Raw genomic sequence first — 23,727 nt, forward strand, 5'->3', positions numbered from 1 at the left:
GAACGGGTAATTAAGTAGCTAAACAATGGGATTTATGTTGTTTTTACTTAATTTAATGCAATGAAGAGCTTAATAGTACTAAAAAGAGAAATGATTCAACTGTTGTCCTATACTAGATATGAAAGGACAAACTTCACATATAAAAAAGGAGGTTTTAGTTTGAAAATCATGACAATATCTGCAGCTTCAACATAACCTTTTTTTTCTGGCTCAATTCTCTATTCAACTCTCTACCATGCAGCTCGCACTCTTTAAAAATGTCAATTGATGTGTGTTTCATTCTCTATAAGTTGTGTTATTTTGAAGAATATGACACGGGTGTGGGAGTGAAACTGAAGAGTATACGCAACTAGACTCTCTATATGACTGTGTAGAAAGGTGGGGTATCTGTTTTGATCCTTTTTGCATTGTTGAAATTCTATGGTTTAATGTGCTTGTCTACATTGCTAATTGTTGATTTTATGTTTCAATAAATTTTGAAACAAATACATCGGTTAAAGATTTTTTAAGAGTTATGTTTCAATTAGTTTTGAAACAAATGCATCACTTAAAGTTTTGAGTTACAAAGAAAATGAATTTGATAAATTCATTATTCATAAGTTTTGAGTTACAAAGAAAATGTATTTGACAAATTCATTATTCATTAACTTTTACGTTATAGGTTCTTGAAAGAATGATATTTTTTTTGTTTTAAAACATACATGAACCTATTAACTATTACTTAATTAATATGCTTCTCATGCATGAAACTTTCATCCTATAAATAGTGTTTTCTTTGGTTTGAAAAGACAAACACTCAAAACTACTTTCCCCTTGAAAACACTTGAGAGACATTGGTCAAATGGTGAAATCACCAATTCAAGAATAGAAGAGCAACATTCTTGAATGCTACTTGTTTTGTGGCTTAGTTGAATCCCGAAGATAGAGTTGTCACTTGTTCTTCCGTTTGCTTGTGGGAGAGACTCCAACTATCTTCAAGAAGCGTATTATCGTGCTCTAAGCCAAGCAAGTTTTATTTTGAATTTCTTGTACAATTATCATTATTGTTCTAACAATTTGAAGATAGTTGTCTCTATGGATTCTACATCAATATCAAATAGTATTCCATCTTTGCCTAATCCTAATTTTGAAATATTTGATGGCAAAGACTTTCCTAGATGGCGTGGAAAGATGGAATTCTTTTTAAAACAATTAAAGTTGGCATATGTTCTTGAAGAACCTTGTCCTAATGCTCCTGGTTATGAGGTAGCATCAGATGAGGCTAATTTGATTAAAGAATAAATTGCCAAATGGCAATATAATGATTATTTGTGCAAGAATTATATTCTTGGAGGAATGTCTAACAAATATTATGATCAATATTATGTTAAATGCAAATATGCTAAAGAGATATTGGACACTCTTCAAGCTATTTATTTAGCCGAAGAGGCGAGTTCTAAGAAATTTCTCATTTCAAGTTATATGGAGTTCAAAATGGTTGATGATACGTCAATCACTGAACAAGTGCAAGAATTCCAACTTATAGCTAATAAAATTGCTATATCTGGAATCGCTCTTGATGAAAACTTTTATGTTGGTGCTATTGTATCAAAACTTCCTCCATCTTGGAAAGAGTACCGAAGCAAACTCTTACACAAAAAGGAAGATTTGACTCTTGAACAATTGTTGCAACACTTGCAAATTAAACAAAAGACACGATGGCGCGATAATAATAGTTTGAAGGAACCTGTCATGAAAGCTCATATGGTTGAAGAAAAATCAAACAAGAAGGAACCTGAAAATAAGAATTTTTCAAAGGCAAAGAAGACTACAAATTTCAAGCGTAATGGTGCCAATATTAAATCTGGTGAATGCTATCATTTTCACAAAGTTGGTCACTATGCGCATGATTGTAGAATTCTCAAAGCCGAAAAGAAGAAAGAAAAAGCAAATAAAAATAAAAAAGATGATCTTATGGAAATGGTCACAGAAGCATTTGTAGCGGAAGATCAAGTGGAATAGTGGATAGATACTGGCCCAACTCGTCATATATCAGGTAATCAAAATTCTTTCAAGACTTATGAATTAGTGGGGGACAGTAAAATTATATATATGGAAAACTCCTCCTCTACTAAAGTTGTGGGAAAAGGAACTATTGAACTAAAGTTTACTTTCGGAAAAATAGTTACATTGATGGACGTATTGCATGTTCCTGATATTTGAAAGAACTTGTGTCAGGTACGCTTCTTTTGAAGCATGGTTTTAAAATGGTTTTTGAGGCAGATAAGTTTATTTTATCTAAAAATGGCATGTTTGTTGGAAAAGGTTATGTTGCAAATGGAATGTTTAAACTCAATATTGAAAATGAAAATATTTCTGCTTATCTTGTGGAGTCTCTGGACTTATGGCATGAACGTTTGGGACATGTGAATTTTAAATCCATTCAACTTATGGTGAATAATGTATTAATCAAAGATTGTGGAAAGAATCATACTATTAAGTGTCTTACTTATAGTAAATGCAAGATTACTAAGAAGCCTTTTAAGACAGTTGAAAGGACTTTCACACTTTTGCAATTAATCCACACTAATATTTGTGAGATGAATTATTTGTCACGTCATGAAAAGAGGTATTTTATCACTTTTATTGATGACTACTCAAGATATACTTATGTCTTTCCATTGAAAATAAAAGATGAAACATTTGAGACTTTCAAAGCATATAAAGCAGAAGTCAATTAGGTCTGATAGAGGTGGAGAGTACTGAAAAGTCAGATTTTATTGATTTTTGTGAGAGAGAAGGCATTGAAAAATAATTGACCGTGTACTATACACCACAACAAAATGGTGTAGCAGAAAGAAAAAATAGGACTTTCATAGAAATGGTTAATTCTATGCTTTACGGATCTGGTATATCTGAAAATTTGTGGACTGAAGCCTTGCTTTCAGCATGTCATAGTTTGAATAGAATTACTTTCAGGAATCATGATGCATCTCCATATGAACTTCGGAATAATCGAAAGCCAAATATAAATTATTTTAAAGTATAGGGTTTCTTGGCTCATGTTCGATTACCAAATCAACATTTAACCAAGATTGGATATAGAGGAGTAGATTGTGTGTTTATTAGTTATTCACAAACCAGTAAGGCTCATAGATTTTTAAATCTTGAGACCCCAAGTCCTCACACAATTATTGAATCTTTACATGCTAACTTTTTTGAGCATATATATCCCAAGAAAAAAGATTCTTTGAACAAGATTCAAGTTCTTCTATTTCTCCTCTTAAAAAGAAAATAGTTGAGCCATTGAAAGAAAGTCAACCAAGACGTAGTTTAAGATCAGCCAAATCAAAAGATTTTGGACCTGATTTTCAAGATTATTTGGTTGAAAAGGATCCTGAATGTTATGCTGAAGCTATGTCTTCACATGATGCTCCATTTTGGTGTGAAGCCATTGATGATGAAATGCATTCTATATTATCTAATAATACATGGATATTGTCAGATCTTCCTCCTGGATGTAAACCAATTGGTTGCCAATGGATTTTTAGGAAGAAAATGAAATTTGATGGTACTTTAGATAAGTACAAAGCCTGTTTGGTAGCTAAAGACTTTACTCAATTGAAAGATATTGATTATTTTGATACTTTTGCACCTGTAGATCGAATAACCTCTATTCGTCTCTTAATTGCTCTAGCAGCAATTCATGGTCTTGTGATTCATCAGATGGATATGAAAACTGCATTCCTGAATGGAGATCTAGACGAAGAAGTCTACATGAAACAACTAGAAGGATTTGTCAATCCTGGTCAAGAACGTAAAGTTTGTAAACTTCTTAAGTCTCTTTATGGATTAAAACAAGCTCTAAAATAATGGCACGATAAATTTAGAAAAGTTATGATTTCTAATAGCTACTTAATCAATGATGGAGATATCTGCATATTTAGTAAATTTCAAGAAAATTCTGGTGTAATAATATGTCTTTATGTAGATGACATGTTGATCTTTAGAACTGATATCGAAAGAGTCAAAGAAACAAAATATTTGCTTGCTTCTCAGTTTGAAATGAAAGATCTTGGAGAAGCTGATGTAATTTTAGGCATCAAAATTGTAAGATCGGCAAGTGGTTTGACTCTTACTCAATCAAGTTATATTGAGAAGATTCTAAAGAGGTTTGGTCATTTTGAAGACAAGACTGCTCCTACACCATTTGATCCTAGCATCAAATTAGTGCGAAACTCTAGTGATATTCTTGATCAATTGACATATTCTCAGATTGTTGGGAGTCTTATGTATGCCATGCATTGTATCAGGCCAGATATTGGTTATGATGTAGGAACTTTGAGCAAATTTACTGGTAGCCCTGGAGTTGAGCATTGGAATGCCTTAATTCATGTTTTAAGGTATCTGAAGGGTACAATTAATGTTGGCCTGCATTATTCTACCTTTTTAGCAATTCTTGAAGGCTATAGTGATGCTACTTAGAATTCTGATCCGAATAACTCTAAATTTATTACTGCTTGGATTTTCACTTTGGCTGGAGCAGCAATATCTTGGAGACCAAAGAAGCAGACATGTATTACTCACTCAACTATGGAGTCAGAATTTATCAATATGTCTTCTGCTGGAGAAGAAGCTGATTGGCTGCGGAGTATGCTGATAGATATTTCATTATGGGGTAAGCCAATACCACCTTTGACTATATATTGTGATAATAAAACTTCTATATTTCGGGCTTCAAGTGATTGTTACAATGGTAAGTCAAGACAAGTTCGTCTCAAACACAATCATGTGAGAATATTATTGGAGGATGGCATAATATCGCTTCAATATGTGAAGTCCAAACTCAATTTAGCAGATTCTTTGTCTAAAGGGTTAGGCAAGGAATTAGTGGTATAAACTTGTAATGGGATGAGAATGAAGCCTGTTGTAGATTGATTGTACTTTATGGTAACCTTACCTAATGATGTAATCTTAGGTTCAAAGGGAAAAACAAGTAAAGTTACAATTGTGAAGCACATCCATAAAATTTTCTTTTTCCCTAGAGAGTGAGTAGATGTGCATAAGTTGAGATTTATTCTCTTGATAAATCTATAAGACCGATATAGGTTGAAGTAAATAATAACACTCTTGATAGATTTGACAGTATTCCTACAAAAGAAAAGAATGAGATTATATTCTCTTATTAAGTCTATACACCGATTTCAATTGGAGTGTGTAGGAACACTCTTGATAGATTTACTGATACTTTGTTGTAAAGGAGGATGAGATTAATTTCTCTTAATGAAATTCATAGACTACTTAGTCGGAGTATGCAAAGTTACTCTTGATGAATTCACCGCACTAAGTGCGAAGTGGAGGCCGCTTCAATAAGATTTTTACAGGGAAATCTTAAAGCACTTAGCTAAAAGGATTCGGGACACATGGCCGTAAGGTGTCAAAGGATTTTGATTTTCACCGGAACATAGCAATATGTGTGGAGTATTTTTCTACTTCATTCAATGAACCTCTTAGTTCAAGATTTGTTCACTAAGTAGTCAATGATTTAGAAAGTCTTCACTAGCTAATGGTTCAAGTCCAAAAGACACCATTATTGATGCATGTTGCTACATTAATGTCTCAAATGAATTTTGTTTTTTAAAGATAAAATTTCTTGAAACAAGTGGGAGATTGTTGATTTTATGTTTCAATAAATTTTGAAACAAATACATCGGTTAAAGATTTTTTAAGAGTTATGTTTCAATTAGTTTTGAAACAAATGCATCACTTAAAGTTTTGAGTTACAAAGAAAATGAATTTGATAAATTCATTATTCATAAGTTTTGAGTTACAAAGAAAATGTATTTGACAAATTCATTATTCATTAACTTTTACGTTATAGGTTCTTGAAAGAATGATATTTTTTTTGTTTTAAAACATACATGAACCTATTAACTATTACTTAATTAATATGCTTCTCATGCATGAAACTTTCATCCTATAAATAGTGTTTTCTTTGGTTTGAAAAGACAAACACTCAAAACTACTTTCCCCTTGAAAACACTTGAGAGACATTGATCAAATGGTGAAATCACCAATTCAAGAATAGAAGAGCAACATTCTTGAATGCTACTTGTTTTGTGGCTTAGTTGAATCCCGAAGATAGAGTTGTCACTTGTTCTTCCGTTTGCTCCTGGGAGAGACCCAACTATCTTTAAGAAGCGTATTATCGTGCCTCTAAGCCAAGCAAGTTTTATTTTGAATTTCTTATACAATTATCATTATTGTTCTAACACTAATTTCATGTTAACCAACAAAAATAGTTTGAAGTTTCCCATGAAAATTTTTAGTGTGATAAGCTTATTCTTTCGGTCCATTTTGAAACTTTTCTAATTGGTTAAAGTTTGAAACTTTTGCTTTCTTGGAAGTTATGTTAATTGATTCTTTGGCATTTGATGAAATTTTATGGCTTCATGCTTTCCGTCTTTGCTGATTTCATGTTTCACTGCAATAATATCTAATGTTCTAGTCAAGAATTGCCATAAGTTTTCTTTCTTGAAAAAATTCTGTATTAAGTTTTCGTATTTTGAGAAAGAATTTTATATAAAGTTTCCTTTGAACTCGATTTGAAATTTTCTGATTATTTGTTCAAAGTTTGTAACTTTTGATTTGTTAAGGATTCCGTTTTGACACCCATTAATGCTTGTTCTTCCGACAGCCATAAATCGGTTCGACTGGTTGTGTTTTGATTCCTATCCTGTATTTAAAACTTAGTTGTTTTCCATGATCATGAAGCATGAGATGTGTTAAATTGAAGGCAAGAAAATGCTTATAATTTTGTATTTGAAGACGCTTGGTTAGTGCTCATGCTTTTGTCTCCCTTAGTATGGATTACTGTTTATTCAAGTATATTCAGCCTTGGTAAATTAATTCACTTTAAATTCATTTTATTTCTTGATCAGGTTATTGATTCTCGAGATAGTTTCCATTCTCTTGACGAAAAAAGAAGAGAAGTTCTGAAGATTGGGACAGTTCACCCCTGTGGTCGTGTGCCGGGAGCTGAAGATAAGATGCTGATTTGTCTCTGTCACTTGGGCAGGAAGAATAAAGTACTACCGGATGGATCCATCTTGTATGTGGGAGGTACTGTTGCTCGGATTGTGGTGAAGGCAGGCATAACATACCATGACTTTGTGAATGCAGTTTTTGACAGATTATGTGTTGATCCTTCAGATAAGATTCTGCATTTTACAGTGAAGTTTGATAAGTCCGAACTGATACGTCTGAGAGACCAAGAAGGTGTCAATGCCCTGTTGCAATTTAATGATGATTTTGCTCATATTTATGCATCAGGTTTTGAGGAGGAGCCTTATTCTAGACTGCCATCGGGTGGTGCGAAAAAAGTTGAATGTATTGTTGAGTCTGATAGAATTTCTGATGGTGATCCTCCTGAGATGTATGTCTATCCTGATCCTGAATTCAGTGATTTTGACAAGCATAGAGCACAAATTTGTGTTGCTGTTGACAAGATCTGTGCTTACTATGATAGGGCTGATGGTATGCCAAGACATTATGCCCTCATCAGGAAGGTACTCTATCCTGAATTTAAAATAAAGTTTAGAATGCTCGTGCCTCGTCCAGAAGATCAAAGGGAGGCTAATTGGGTCAGTGGATGCCTGCCCGTTATCTGTGGGACATTTAAACGTGGGATTACTACACAAACTTCTGATCTCTTTGCATTTTCTCATCAAGTACAGTGCTTAAAGGGCAAGGGAGGTCAATATATTGTACATCCTAGGAAAGGGGAAACGTGGGCTCTCTTCAAAGATCGGGATACTCATCAGAGCTCTAGTCCAGAGAAACAGAGGGAATACAAGTATAAAGTTGTGGAGATACTTTCTGATTATGTTAAGAATGTCGGTGTCAAAGTATGTTACTTCCGGATTTGTTAGCCTTTTCCAGCGGGCAAGGCTGACAGTAGTTGGTACGTTCTTTGTCAAGCCAAATGAACTTTACATGTTCTCTCATCGAATTCCCTCTTTCAAAATGACTGGAACTGAACGAGAAGATGTACCTGCAGGGTCATTCGAACTTGATCCTTATGCTCTTCCCCTCAATCCCGATGATATTTGGTGCCCTGGGAAAGGTAAGGAAGACATGCAGTAGGACTGCAAATTCTCAACCCGTAGAAACTAGAAAATGTTTTGTCTGCAGTAGCCCCTGGACTTCTATGCTCATTGATTCAGGAAGAGTATAGCTATAGAAGACTAATAAGTTAGCATGCGCACTACCTCATAAATTATTTCTGGAAGTGTTTGTGTATTATCATCCCCCTCGGCTCCCAGCCTGTCAAGACAACGTCCATCTAATTTAAATTTTCTTGTGCATGGGTCAAATAACATGAAACGAAGTGAATGAGTACAAGTGACATTACAACGAATGAATGCAAGAGTGAATTACTGCAAGTTCTTGTATTTATTTTTTTGTTTGTATCCTGTATATATACACCCATGTATCTTTTGAAGTGTGATATATGGTTGATTTATTGCGCTTGCCTTCTTTTTTTTTTTTTCCTTTTTTTAAAGATTGTGCTGTATTCATTGATACAATGTAAATATGCACATGAATACAACTTATAGTGCCACTTACTTTAAAAAAAAAATTATACTCCCTTTTATCTCATTTTATGTGTCGTTATTTCCTTTTTGATCTGTTTATAAAAGAACGTCGGCTTTTCTTATTTGGTAAGTGTTTTCTGGCATCATTCTCATTTTATTTTATTGGATACCACTTAATTAAAAAAGATAACTAAAAAATAAATATTAAGTAATGAGTCCTACTTAATAAAAAAAAAGATAACTAAAAAGTAAACAGTGGAGGGGTAATTTTATAAACTTTACAAAATCATCACTTATTTTTTAAATTCATAAAATGAGATGGAGAAAATATATTTTAATTTATTTATTTTGGCTTGCCACATTAAATACACCTAAACTATAGCTACATACATTATTTTTTCTAGCTTTTGTAATCTTTTTCTTTAAAAACCCACACTAATGAATGGTCAATTTCGAAAAAGTTCCGATTCTTCTTTAAAAAATGAAAGAGTTGACTAGAGAATAAAATTAACAAAATTACTCCCCAATTATTCATTTTTAAAAATATAATACCCGTTTTGGTAATTACAACAATCTTCCCCTCAGCTTACTCCTAAAGCAGTGACGCAAAACTCTCTTTCCCTCGGTAATAGCAAAACACAAAAGCCCCTATAACTTTTCGCAATTCCAAACAAGGAGAGCAGAAAAATGGATATTTATGGTTCAGCCATGGATGTTGATGGTGACAATTTTGGGACTTGTTTAACCAGTTTTGTTGATAATGGTACTGTTGAGAGTCACAGGTACTTTCTTGCACGAAGAACTATTCTTGAAATGCTTAGGGATCGTGGTTTTGCTATACCCAATTCTGAAATTGACATCACCCTTCAAGAATTCAGAGAGAAATTTGGTCAAAGACCTGATGTTGAACGCCTCAGAATCATCGCCATGCATAGGAATGACCTTACTAATAAGGTTAGTGCTTAGTTTTTACCCCCTTTTTCCTTTCTTGAATTGCATGTGTTTTAGCATCTTCTTGTTGTAATTTCTCTAAAAGTTTCAATCTTTTGCCTAATTAAATAAAGTTGAATTGCACCCAAGGTTGTGACCTAGTGGTCAATGAACTGGGTGGAAAGACAAAGACGTTGGGTGATTTTTTCCCATTTATTCTAATCTTGGTGGATAGAGTTACGTGGTACTTGTTGCTGGTGGGGGGTGGCATGTAGAATTATTTGAGGTGAGCGCAAGCTTACCCGGACACCACAACTGTCTAAAAAGAAAAAAGAAAGTATATCTTGTATTAAAGAACTATGATGTGTTATTTTCTTTTGGTAGTGAGCGAAATTTGGGGAATGATTAAGCTTGTTATGTTTGGTTTATAACTTAAAAGCAAGTTCCTCTTCCTCCCATTGCATAAGCCTTGGTGGGCAAAGTTAGTTGACATCTGTGCGGGTGGGAAGGTAGTAGGTACTCGGATGTTCAGAAAACTGTTGCCTGGGTCGTAAAACTACTGTGTAATTGTCGAGGTTAAGAAAAGCCGCCTAAGGCCTAAAGCTTGGTGGGAAAAATGTTTGTTGTACTAAGCAGTTCGAGCTGTTTCACTTGATGACTGATCTACTTGTGGATGTCTAGAGATTACATCTATTCTAAAGATGTGGTCAAATCTTGGATAGAAAAGAATGGAATTCAAACATTACTTGACTTGCAAATTCTTGATGATTAAAACATCTTATGTCAGTGCATCAAGTCGGCGTAGCTAGTAGTATTGAGGCATATGCCCAGATATTACTATTGAGGCATACTATTTCTCCTTTGGATGCCTTAAGTTAACGCCTACAAATTACTTTCTCTGTGTCACTTTATATATTAGAAGCACTACTTCCATGATAATTAGAAGCAGTCCCAAAATTAAGCTTGATTGGCAATTTTTTGTGAGTAGCATTTTCATTCAGAAACTTATGGACCAACTCTAGCGAGCATAATATTTGATATTCTAATATATACTCATGAGGTGGAGGGTACTCTGCATACAGGTGCAATGTGATTGCACTACAAGATGGTTAAGCCAGTTTTTTTAGTTGGGTATAAACTTTGATAAAGTGGGGACTGAGATGTTGAATTATGCTTTACCTTATGGCTTTCAAGCATGGAAAAGAAATCCTAAAACATATGGTGTTGAACTTTTTGCATACTCATTTTAGAGCCTTTTTGCTAAGTTTGTCTCTTACAAGGTCTCTATTTGCATAGAGGATTGAATCTCTTTTGTTGAGAACCATATTTTGATGTAGGTTTATCTTATTTTGGTATGCGACTTGTATAAGGGGCTTTCCCCCAGTTCTTAATAAAATTATTTACCTTATGAAAATAGGTTCATCTCTGAGCTCGATACCCAAATTTCTCTCTGTGGGGTTCATGTATATTCACATTTCTTGTTTATTATGGTAGAGGTGCATCAATTCTGTTATGTGTGATCCATTTTAAATGAAGAGAATGTGTTCTATGCTCCATAAGTTTTCCATTTTAAATGAAGAGAATGTGTTCTATGCTCCATAAGTCTTCTATGGAAATTTGGAGGCTTGGCTGAGTTCAATAAACAACATTTAAGAAGCCAAACTAGTCGTTGTTACCTTAACTGGGTAGATGCCTCAGCATATTGGAAGATGGTCTCTGATGAAGGGACTATCAACTTTACATGCATGTGCTTAATTGATTTATGAATGTCTTACATAGTTGAACTTGTCGCAGGTTTTGGTCATCTTCTGTGGGCCAAATTCCGTGAGAGTCAATTTCATCCGCAGTATTTTAGCTCAAATAATGAACAAGGAATCCTTGAATCGACTGATATTAGTCATTGAAAATCCAATGACTAGTCAAGCTACGAAGGTTTTGGAGGGCTCCTCATTCAAAACTGAAACTTTCCAGGTAAAGTATGTGTTCTTCTTGATGTTTTTGGTGTGAACAGCTCTATTGCGGGAAATAAAACAGGGTACTACTTATTATGCTTTAATTAAAATGTGTTCTGCATTTGCTTTAGATATGCTTGACAAGTGAGTTAGATCTCATAATGAATTAAAGATTTGTCATCATCGGCATTTGCTTAAGAATGTACTAAGAAAATCCTGATAGGTGTAAAAAATGACTTTCCCTGTTTGGTCTCTCTTAGTTGCTTGTTCATTCATAAGTTTCTCTTTTTAACGAGTAGAACATACAACACAAAGCTTTTTTCTGGTTTTCTATGAACTTCCAGATCTTTCTATTGTTACCATTAAATAAGGAACAAATTGAAATATTTTTCCCAGTCTGGCTTAAAAGGAGCTACATTTACTTGGTTATTGGCTCCACCTTAATTTATCTTTTGCCAAGACAAGTCCCAAGCTCCATTTTTCTAGTAACAACTTGTCCCAAGCTCCATTTTTTCCATTTGATGAAGGTTTTGTGGTATTTGACCAAAGTTTATTTTCCATCTCTAGCTCTTATTAATCTGGGGAAAGAACAAAATGCTTTACTTCAGGAATATAAGTAAATTTTATGCACGCAATATACATTACATCTCAGCCATATGCAAAGTGTCTGACTCCTATTTGCAAACTCTTTCAGATCACAGACTTGCTTGTCAACATCACAAAACATGTTCTTAAGCCAAAGCATGAGTTGTTGACCAAGGCAGAGAAGGAGAAGCTGTTGAAGAAGTACAACTTGGAAGACAAACAGGTTTTCCTTTGACAGCCTTTGAATTTGCAGAAACATGCCTGTATATCGGTACAACTGTGCATCTCCTTAGTATAAACCTAAGCTTTCTACTAAAGCTTGATTCAAGGACAGTCGAGTTTAGTCAGATAAAAATCATCAATATTTTTTTCTAATGAGTTTACTCATAGAAGGACTTGCTATTAAATTTGCGAAGGGCAAATATCATTTCCTCATACATTTTACAGTCCATATTCTGATAGAGTCGATATCTCCTTGATGTGCTCAGAGTACTTGCTGCCATTTAGGCTTCACTGTTAATATAAGCCTGTGATTTTTGTCCCCAGCGGGATGATTGAAACTTTGAGTTATTGTCACAGTTAGACAGGACTGTAGATAATATGGCATTTTGAGCCAAGACCTAGAATTCTTTTGCATACAGTGCTGTCTTAAGGGAAATTGATAACAGGTGCCTCCTAATATTTATCTTTTCATGAAAATGTTGTCATTACCTACTGTGAGGGCGAGACGACTCAAATGCTGTTCTAAAACTTTTCGTTTAGGTACTTTTAGATTGCTGCTTTTTTTTTTTTTGAATGAATGGGAGGCGGTTCTCGCCCTGTGTCTCACACGCTACTTATCAGACATTAATATCTTGGACCTTAGGTGTAGAGTCATCTTATGCAGACCAATGGTATTGTTGCTGGGCAATGATCTCAGCAGAAATTTGTAATTCATATGGCTATTCATGCACTTCAATCTACCACTCTTTCTTTGAAAATTATCAATACAGTTTCATTTATCTAAGTTTTTCTGAGTATTGTTCTTGTATTGACATTTTCCAGCTACCACGGATGTCTCAGAAGGATGCAATTGCTCGGTACTATGGACTGGAGAAGGGGCAAGTTGTGAAGGTCACCTACAGCAGTGAGATCATCGAGACACATGTTACTTATCGATGTGTCTGGTGATGCGCAACTATGTAAATCTTATGTAGCAGTGAATGAGGGTCTGCAGCAGCCTAACTTACCATATCTTGTTCTGTTAACAACATGCTGGTTTAACTCCCTCTTTCATCCCCTGGGATTCCCTTCTCTATCTTAGCTCATATGAAGAGCTTGTAGTAGTAAATATACTAATATGTTGGTACACTTCTATCATTGTTGCTATGTTTTTACTTGTATGTCTCAACATAATACTTTTGTACTAATTCCACCCCCCACCCATCTTCATAAATTTGTGTTGGATAGTTTTTGCTTGCATACCAAACACATTAAATTAAATAAAACATCACTTATTTTCCTAAAAAATATTTTCTACCGATAACATTTTCCTGCCTACCAAACACACCATTGAAGTCTTGTTGGGAATTTTTTAGGCTATACGGAGAAGAAAGTTGAAAAGGGGTAAAACTGTCAACTTGGTCTAAATTGAATTTTCTGCTACTCTTTCATTTTACTTGACACTTGTACTACAAATAGTTATTTTAATTTAGTTATTCAATTTATGAAACCTAAGAAAATTTTGTTATATTTTTTTCCTCTTTATTCTTAGTATTTAATAACTACTCCATTCTTTTCAAAATAGCTAAATCTTTTTTAAAAATTTATATTTATTTATTTTAATTTAATTATCTCTTTTATGAAATTAAGAGAACATTAAAATATTCTTTCGATACTACTTTATCATTACATGATTAAACAAAGTTTGTTACTCAAATTTATATTTTTAAACCATAACTACTTCCTCCATTTCAAAATAGTTGAATTGTTGGAGTATGCCCTTTAAGGAAAATCTTTTAGGACATAAATTGTAAGCTACTTTTCACTGTTATCCTTTTAATTGTTTTTAAATTACTCTCCTAGAAAATGTGAAGTACTTGATAACCTTATTAAATGAAAGGATAAAATTAAAAGAAATTTCTAACATGTTAGAATGAACAATTCTTTATTTTGAACATTGAAAAATAGCTCAACAAAATTCTAATAATAAATATTTTTTTAAAAGAAGTGTCAGGTCAACGAGGCAACTATTTTAAATAGAAAGAGTATATAAAACTATAATAATCAAAAAAGAATATTACTTTACTATAATTAGAATGAAATTATTTTTAAAATTCTTGTTCTACCCTTGATAAAGTACTTAATTTATAATTATATAAATATTTAAAAAAAAAACAAAAAAACTGCCACATAAAATGAAATAGGATGGAGGAGTACGTTTAATGAAAGTTTTGTTAAAAGATGTGTGAGTCAACGAAAGTACAAGTAAATGAAGCGTCCTATTAAAAGGATTTAGAACGACGGACGATTCAAGTCTTCTCCCAGTAGTGACAAATTTGAAAGGTTTCGAAGGTAACTTTTCTCCCCTTTGCTGTAATCTCTCTATATATAATATATTCACAACATTATTATTATATGAGTATGAAAACATGCAGAGTAACCAAGGGCATCCATATTCCATCATGCAGTTAGTTGTCTATTGACATGTTCCTTGAGTAGTAAAATTAGAATGTAGTAGTAATAAATAGGGCCAAGCTCTCTACTCTTTTTTCTCTTGATTTTTTTAGTGGCAACAAGTATTCAACTTTATTTAGAAAAATTCTGCATCTTTTCTTCAAATTCCAATATTTTTGCTTTTCTGGGTTTCTGTTTTGATCCTTTCGTATTTGAACAAATTAGACTAGGTTTATCTTCTACTTCCTCCCGTTTTATATTACTTGACTCATGTTGACTTGACACATCCCTTAAAAAAATCTTTAGTTACAGAGGCTTATTTTCCAAAAGATAAGCATCCAATACTCCCTCGAATTATGACCAAAGTTATTACGACACACTTCAACTTCACAGGATTCTATTACCCCTAAATTCAATTTTAGCGTACTTTTATCACCCTTTTGTGCTAATATGGTACCTTTATTACAAAAAATAAGATCTACATCAAAGGTGTTACAACAGCTAAAAAATTGATGAAAGGTGTCATGTCAGTAAAAAAAAATGACAAAAATACAATCAAAATTGAATTTAGAGGTAATAGGATGCTTGTGAAGTTGGAGTGTGCCGTAGCACATTTGATCATAGTTGAGGGGTACTAGATGCTTTACTCTTTTTCTAGATTACTAATATAATTTTTAACTATAAATTTGATTACTGCAACATAATTCTAGAAAAAAAAAAGAAACTGTCTTTTATTTGCTAAAATTGATAAGGAAAATTGAAGCATCTATGTTTTTTTTTAGGTATAGGTGGCAACTAAAATGAAACGGATGGAGTATGTCTAACAGACAAAAATAGTTAAATTTCATGTTTAACAAACAAAAATTGGCTACCTTTCCCATGAAATTTTCTGTTTAGGCAGAGTTTGGAACTTCCCACTTTCATGGGGATTATATCTTAACAAACAAAAAAAGTATTCTATCGCTAATTTCATGTTTCACAGCAAAATATGTAATATTCTCATGAAACTTTTGTAGAGTTCTCTTTGAAACTCCCTCCATTGCTATGAAGAATTTTTTAAACTTGTGGTCTAAATTAAGTCATAGATGTTTGTGAAACTATAAATCATTTCGTTAAGCACAAAATGGAGAGTTCAAAGTTAAACTGTTACTAAATATAGAAACATGTCATTCTTTTTGGGAGCGACTAAAAAGGAAATAATGTCACGTAAAATTGGATGGAGGGAGTAATAATTCGTAAATATAGTGTTTGAATCAAAGCTATTGGGTTACTCTAGCTCCGCTCTGTACTACAGCCAAAAAAATTGTCGACTGGCTGGTTTTCTATTTCTATCCTGTATTTAGAATTTGGTTATGTTCCAAGAGCTTGAGATGTTTTTATTTAAAAGGAAAAAAGAAGGCTTTCATTGCGATGCTTGGTTAATCTTCATGCTTTTGTGTCTTCTTATATGTATAAGTATTTTAGCACATTCAGCTAATAACTCTTTAAATTTTTCATTTTTCTTGATTGGGTTTTTAATTTCAAGATTGTTACCCTTCTCAGGAAAAACAGAAGAAAAGTTGTGAAGATTGTTACTGTTTGAACCTCTGTGGTCACTTGCACCTACTTCATGATGGAAACTGAAGATAAAACGTTGTTTTGTTTCTGTTACTGGGGCAAGAAGAATAAGGTGCTACCGGATGGATCCATTTCGTATGGTGGAGGTATTACTGATCAGGTTATTGCAAAGACGGGCATAAAGTACAATGATTTTGTGACTACTGTTTTTGACCGATTAGGCATTGATCCTTCAGGTAAGATGTTGCATTTTACAGTGAAGTTTGATAGGTCAGACTTAATACGGTGGAAGTACCAAAACGACATTGATACCCTGTTACAATTTAATGATGATTTTGCTCATGTTTATGCATCAAGTTTGGAGGAGGAACATAATTCTTGACTGACATCAGGTCATGTAAAACAAGTTGTACTCGTTGATTATTCTGATTCAGAACCAGATACAACTCCGGTAGGTCATGATGAGAATGATTTGGCAAGCTGTCTGAAGAAGGCACGGATCCAGTCAGCTGGAGATAGTAACCCTCTGAAGAAAGCGATGGTTCACCAGTCAGTCGGAGACGGTAATCCTCAGCAGAAAGAAGCTGTTGGTGGTGATGATCAAAAGCATGCCGGTGTAACTAGGTCATGCAGTAATTCCCTGGAAAGATTAAGTCAAAACGGAGTGGGCCTTCTTGAAGGGAATGGGCAAAACAACAATTCCAAGATTGGGATAGTTAACAAAGTGACTTCTATACCGACATCAGGTGGCGCAAAGAAAGTTGAGCTCGCTGCTAATTCTGATTCAGAACCAGATACAATTCCTGATAGTGATCCTCCCGAGTTGTATGATTATCTTGATCCTGAATTCCGTGATTTTGACAAGCATAAATCAGAAATTTACTTTGCAGTTGACCAGATCTGGGCTTGCCATAATGCTGATTTCATGCCCACATTAGAAAGGTATCCAGTCCTGAATTTAGGATAAGGCTGAGATGGCTTGAGGCTCATCCAGAAGATCAAAGGGAGCATGCATGGGTTAGGGAAGAATTGCCTGTTAGCTGTGGGAAATTCAGACGTGGGAGCTCCAAATATACTTCTGACCGACTTATATTTTCTCATCAAGTGCAGTGCGAAAAGGATGAGAGCGGTCTGTACATTATATATCCCAGAAAAGGGGAAACGTGGGCCCTTTTCAAGGATTGGGATATTCGTTGGAGTAGGAAGTACAAGTATGAAATTGTGGAGGTTCTTTCTGAGTTTGTTGGGGACGCTGGAATCCAAGTTGGTTATTTGGCTAAAGTGGCCGGATTTATTAGCCTATTTCAGCGAACAAGTCTGACTCTAGCCTGTGCATTCTTTGTAAAGCAAGAAGAACTTTACAAGTTCTCTCATCGAATTCCCTCTAAAATGTCTAGAACTGAACGAGAGGGTGTACCCGTGGGATCATTTGAACTTGATCCTGCTTCTTTACCCCTTAATCCAAGTGATATTTGGTGCCCTCGGATAGTTGAGGAAGAGCTCAGGACTCGGAAAATCTGAACCTGTAGAAAATGTTTTGCCTGCATTTCCTCTTGGAACTACCGATAAGTTCAGGACATCTTTAAAGCTCGCCAACTTGAATGGCATCCCTGTTACTGATGGAGAGTCTGCTAAGGTTCAAAGCTCTTCTCAGAGCTATAGGCAAGCAACAAGGTAGCCGATGCACTAGCGCGCATGGGTATGTAAGTTTTTGTAATGGGTTTATACATCCAAGACTATCGAAGGGACTAAATATGGTTGGATAGTCCCTTAGTTTTTGTAATGAATGTTGGTGTGTATGTAAGTTATAACTATCCTTTCAAGCTGAAAAATAGATCAGATTATCTGTAGACATACAGATTCTCTGTCTTCTGCTTTGCTCCAGTGAGAGTTGTTTTTCACCATTATTGAGAAACAAAAATGTAAATAAGCACATGATTGTGAGTTATTGACACATGAGGTTTTACATTTTTGTTATTCACCTTGGGTTATTTAATTACCAAATGACCAAAATTGTAAGCTTGAAGGACTATTAATGTTCAAAATAATATGATTAAGAATTAAAAGTCAAAGACTTTCTAGAGATCATTTTGGTGTTTTTCTCCCCCACTTCCTAAAAGAATACTCCCTCCGTCCCATTTTACTCGTCCCAAATTTTTTAATTTATTATTTCATTTTACTTTTCCTTTTTTACTTATCAAGAAAAGACAATTTTTTTTCCCATTATACCCTTATTGTAATTGATTACTCCTTATTATTAGCATTCTTGAAAAATGTTGCAAAGAGGAGTACCATTAAGAGTTTATCATTAAGAATATAAATGGTGCTTTGATATTAGTCGTCCACCAATATTGGAACTCACAATAAGACACAATTAAAAGTGGCAAAATGGTAAAGTTACATTACCGATCATTGTTTTCTTAATAGCAATTTGGGACGGATAAAATGGGACGAAGGAGTATTTCTCCTGTCTGAATTCACCAAAATTAGGAAGAATTAAAAAATTAGACCTTAACCCCAATTTTGTCCAAATTTTTAAAGAACTTGTTGAGTTCACCAAAAAAATAGCATTAGGACCTCAATATCTCGCAATCATGTGCATAGAGGATTAAGATTGAAAGCGGAGGAAGAAGAAATAATGTTGAAAAACATTTTAAAATCAAAAAATAAATGAAGCCATTTTATTAATTGAAAACTAATTTATTAAAATTTAATGGAGGGTGATTATTTAATTCGATCACTCAATTAATGATAATTATTTTTGAAAATGTATTACTTTTTATTTTGTAATAGAAAAGTCCTTCTCACTATTATTATGACTTAACCAATTCAAATGATGCCACAGTTCGCTTAAAAAATTACAGTAGCTAATACATTATTGTAATCTCAACCAATTCAGGTGATATTTGTGAACCCATTATTTTACACATGTACTGTACCCTACTGTTTACACATGTCCTTTCCTCTACCTTCCTCTCCTCTCTGTCATAATAATAACCATGCATTTTCTCTACTTAAAAGTACATTGTTTTAGTCATGGTTGGAACCACCTCCTTTGTTTAAAATTTAACTATTTGCAGCTTCAAGGTAACTAATGTTGCTAGTCAAAGCCATCTCTTTTTTCTCTTCCAATTTTTATGTAAATAAGTTGTTTGAACTTTAGTTAGAAAGATTTGTGATTTACATCAAGTTTGGAATTTTTTGCTTTGCATTGCATTTGATGAAATTCTATGGTTTGATATGATTATGTTCTTTGCTAGTTTCATGCTTAACAAGCAAAAATTAGTTTATCTTTCCATGAAATTTATCATGTCATGACTTATTCTTTGAGCCCATTCTGAAACTTACTGACTAAATAAAGTTTGAAACCTTTGTTTTCTTGGGGATTCCCTTTTCATTCTTATGCATTATAGGAAATTCTATATCTTAGTATGCTTTCCTTCTTTGTTAATGTCAAGTTTCACTGCAATAATATTTATTACTCTCTCTAGTCCATCATATTAAGTGATTTGTTGAGGTATGACACACCCCTAAGAAAAACATTTACATTTAGAGATAAATTAAAGTTTACTTTCCACTATTATCCTTTTAATTATTCACAAACTTTTCTACTAGAAAATGCTCATTAAAAGCAATGGTAAATATGGAAAAAGTCCCAACAATCCTCTTGAACATTAGAAAATTCACTTATTTTGAACTATGAAAAAAGTCTCAACAATTTACTTAATATGGACTAGAGGGAGTAGTATCTAGTAGTCTCATGAAAATTTTTGCATAGAGATTTCTCTGCTCTCATTTTGAAATTTTCTAATTCTTGGTTAAAGTTTGAATCTTTCTGATATACCGGGGATTCTGTGGGATTCGGTTCTGTTTAACACCCTATTGAATTACTACCTCCGTGTCATATCCATTAAGGAAAAAAAATTTTGGGTTTATTTGATCAAATTAGCCTTATCAATTATGCTTTGAAAATATAAATTTAAATTTATACCTTTATTTAGTCATTAATGATAGGGATAGTATCGGTAGAATATAATAATATTCTCTTGATTTTATAAAAGAGACAAATAAATTGAAACAAACATTTTTAGAAAGAAGCAACTAATATGAAACAGAGGGAGTAGATGAAATCATATCTTATAAGGTTGTCATATGTTTGATTTTATGTCTTATGATGTTTAGTCTTTTTCTTGATCAGGTTTTTAGTTTTCGAGATTGTTATCTTTCTCAGATAGAAAGAAGAAAGACTTTGAAGACTGTTACTGCTAGAACCTCTGTGGTCATGTACACTACTTGATGATGGAAACTGAAGATAAAACGCTGTTTTGTTTCTGTCATTGGGGTAGGAACAATAAGGTGCTTCCAGATGGATCCACTTCGTATGTAGGAGGTATTACTCGTCAGGTTATTGCGAAGACAGGCATAAAGTATAATGATTTTGTGAATGCAGTTTTTGACCGACTAAGCATTGATCCTTCAGATAAGATCTTGCATTTTACTGTGAAGTTTGATAGATCTCAGTTGATAGAGCTAAGCGACCAAGAAGATGTCAATACTCTTTTACAATTTAATGATGGTTTCGCACATGTTTATGTATCAAGTTTAAAGAAGGAGCATTTTTCTAGACCCTCGTCAGTTGGCGCGAAAAAAGTTGAACCTGTTGTTTCTGATTTAGAACCAGATACTAATCCTTTACGCAATGATAATGATTTGGCAAGTCCTCTGAAGAATGCATGGGCTCACCAGTCAGCTGGAGACAGTGAACCTCAGCAGAAAGAGGTTGTTGGCGGTGATGATCAAAAGCATGTCTGTGTAGCTAGGTCATGCAGTAATTCCGGCGAAAAACTAGATCCAAAAGGAGCAGGCCTCTCTGAAGGGGGTGGGCAAAATGACAATATCAAGGTTAGAACATCTAAAGAACAGGCTTCTAGACTGCCATTAGGTGGTGCGGAAAAAGATGAGCATACTTTTGATTCTGATTCAGAATCAGGTACTGCTCCCGATAGTAATCATCCAGAGGTGTATGATTATCCTGATCCTGAATTTAGTGTTTTCGACAAGCATAAAGCACAAAATTGCTTTGACACTGATCAGATCTGGGCTTGCTATGATGCAACTGATGGTATGCCAAGATTCTATGCGCATATTAGGAAGGTATATGGTCCTGAATTTAGGGTGATGTTCAGTTGGCTTGAGGCTCATCCTGAAGATCAGAGTGGCAGAGCTTGGATCAGCGCAGAGTTGCCTGTTGGCTGTGGAAAATTTAAACGTGGGAGTACTGAATTCACCTCTGATCGACTTACATTTTCTCATCAAGTGCAGTGTGAAATGGACAAAAGAGTTCTGTACATTGTATATCCGAGGAAAGGGGAAACATGGGCTCTTTTCAAAGGTTGGGATATTAGTTGGAGCTCTGATCCAGAAAATCATAGGAAGTACAAGTATGAAATTGTGGAGATTATTTCTGATTATGTTGAGGATGTTGGTGTCCTAGTTTGTTATTTAGATAAACTGACCAAATTTGTTAGTCTTTTCCAGCGATCAAGGCCGGCTGGAGTTGGTACATTCTTTATAAAGCGAAATGAACTCTACAAGTTCTCTCATCGAATTCCTTCTTTCAAAATGAATGGAACTGAAAGAGAGGGTGTACCTGCGGGATCCTTTGAACTTGATCCTGCTTCTTTACCCCTCAATCCAGATGATATTTGGTACCCTGGAAAAGTTACAGAAGACAGCAAGGCTGCAAATTTTGAACCTGTAGAAGATGTTCTGCCTGCAGTTTCTCGTGAAACTAGAGTAAAATCCAGGAAAGCAACGACATCTCTGAAGCCGGAGGATCGCATCCATGCTACTGATGGAGAGTCTTCTAAGGTTCAAATACCTCCTAAAATAATGAACGTCTCTCAGAAAAAGCGAACTCAGATGAGCTCTTGTTCTGCCAATGATGGTCCTTCCTCTGGTTATGTCGATAATTGTGTTAAAAAAAGCCGCTACTCAAGTCCCCGCATGCCAGTTCATTTGTCATGTCAAGCTGATAGAGAGTTGCATTCACGCACAAAGAGCTTTGGCCTCAGCAGCTCCTTTGGAAACTCCAAAAATCTACCAACATTTTCAGATGATAAAGGTTTTGAAGAAATTTTTTGTGATTTTGAGATGGACAGATCTATGGGAAAGTTTCAAGAAAATCAGGTATGGGCTCTTTATGGTCAAAATAGTACATTGCCAAAGACTTACGCTTTGGTTAAGAAGATAGTTCATGACCCATTCAAATTGCATGTAGTCCTCCTTGAATCATGTGCAGGGCCTAAAAATGCTGCTCAGTCAGCTTGTGGAACATTCAAAGTCCAGAATGAAAAACATCAAGTCTATGCTCCTAGCTCATTCTCCCATGTGGTGAAAGCAGTCTCTATTAACAAGAATAGGTTTGAGATCTATCCAAGAGAAGGAGAGATTTGGGCACTGTACAAGAGCTTGAAAAAATCAGGTTTGGATCCAGACAAGTTTGAGTATGAGATAGTGGAAGTCAGCGACTATTCAAAGGACCGGATAAAAGTTTCATCCATGGTTCGTGTGCATGGTTTCAAGTCAGTCTTTCGAAATCAAAGATCTAAGTCTTTAGAAATACAAAAAGATGAGCTTTGGAGATTCTCTCATCAGATCCCTGCATTTCAGCTAACTGGGGAAAAAGGAGGGGTTTTAAGAGGCTGCTGGGAGCTTGATCCTGCATCAGTACCGTGTTCTCTTTTAAGTGATGCACCAGTTATAATGTGATGGGATCGGTTCTCCTGGATTAACACACTGATGGCCTATAATTCTTATCGGTTTTTTGCTAGATGATTAAGATGGAACATAGCTATAGGGAGGACAAGAAGGTAGCAGATGCACTGGCGCGCTAACGCGCATAGGTAGAGTAGTTTTTGGAAGTTGTGTATTATGATATCCCTCCCCTTTTTGTAATGGGTTTATACACCCAACAAAGTACTAAATATGGTAGGCTAGTCCCCAAGTTCTGGCAAAAACAAATTATATATATGCAGAAGAAAAAAAAGGAAAGCTTTTGTAGACATCATAGATTCTGTGTTCTGCTTTACCCTAGAGAAAGGGTGATGGTGTCATTTGTATAATTGTCAAGATAGGCCACCACATTAGTTAAAAGAAACACTGGCATTACTGTAAGTTTGCCCGTTGCTGCTAGTCTTTGTTGTATTCCCAGATGGCTGCTGAAAGTTTCGAACCTGTCTTATTTTTCAGTTGAGCTTTTCTTTTAGTACATGCTGCGCTCGTTCAACTTTTTTCATTTCCGGGAAATAATCCTGAAAGTGTTGTCTACCAATTATGAAACACAAACATAAGGGGAAGGGGACTAGACCTGACCCCTGGCATACATACACTGCAAGCTGTCTAGGCGATCGTTCAACTTGATTTAGAATTGAATGTCTTTTTGACTTGGGTGAAATTGAAAGTTGATGTTG

The 23,727-nt window shown here is 34.6% G+C and overlaps 2 protein-coding genes across 3 annotated transcripts; both read left to right on the plus strand.

Moving 5' to 3' along the window:
* Positions 1 to 9,013: 9,013 nt before the first annotated feature.
* On the plus strand, positions 9,014 to 13,478 carry LOC107839503 (DNA-directed RNA polymerase V subunit 5A). Its single transcript, XM_016683015.2, has 4 exons — positions 9,014 to 9,530; positions 11,301 to 11,477; positions 12,153 to 12,266; positions 13,088 to 13,478. The coding sequence occupies exons 1-4, from the start codon at positions 9,264 to 9,266 to the stop codon at positions 13,211 to 13,213; spliced, it is 684 nt and encodes a 227-aa protein (XP_016538501.1). The 5' UTR covers positions 9,014 to 9,263; the 3' UTR covers positions 13,214 to 13,478.
* A 5,735-nt stretch (positions 13,479 to 19,213) lies between these two features.
* LOC107839505 lies at positions 19,214 to 23,505 on the plus strand. 2 transcript variants are annotated; one of them, XM_016683016.2, is made up of 2 exons: positions 19,214 to 19,342; positions 20,454 to 23,505. In XM_016683016.2, exon 2 carries the CDS (start codon positions 20,552 to 20,554, stop codon positions 23,024 to 23,026), a length of 2,475 nt encoding a protein of 824 aa, XP_016538502.2. In that variant the 5' UTR covers positions 19,214 to 19,342; positions 20,454 to 20,551; the 3' UTR covers positions 23,027 to 23,505. The 2 variants fall into 2 exon arrangements, with proteins under 2 accessions (XP_016538502.2, XP_047250582.1); XM_047394626.1 differs by lacking the exon at positions 19,214 to 19,342 and having other exon boundaries at positions 19,359 to 22,444; positions 22,557 to 22,804.
* Positions 23,506 to 23,727: the final 222 nt, after the last annotated feature.

The sequence above is a fragment of the Capsicum annuum genome, chromosome 8 (genome assembly GCF_002878395.1).
Source record: "Capsicum annuum cultivar UCD-10X-F1 chromosome 8, UCD10Xv1.1, whole genome shotgun sequence".
NCBI classification, from domain to species: domain Eukaryota; kingdom Viridiplantae; phylum Streptophyta; class Magnoliopsida; order Solanales; family Solanaceae; genus Capsicum; species Capsicum annuum.

Excerpts from the sequence above, each read along its gene's own strand:
- LOC107839503 (XM_016683015.2), top strand. The coding sequence starts at position 9,264 with ATGGATATTTATGGTTCAGCCATGGATGTTGATGGTGACAATTTTGGG. Across the intron at positions 9,531-11,300 it reads GGAATGACCTTACTAATAAG|GTTTTGGTCATCTTCTGTGG; the intron begins GTTAGTGCTTAG and ends AACTTGTCGCAG. Across the intron at positions 12,267-13,087 it reads ACAACTTGGAAGACAAACAG|CTACCACGGATGTCTCAGAA; the intron begins GTTTTCCTTTGA and ends GACATTTTCCAG.
- LOC107839505 (XM_016683016.2), top strand. The coding sequence starts at position 20,552 with ATGATGGAAACTGAAGATAAAACGCTGTTTTGTTTCTGTCATTGGGGT.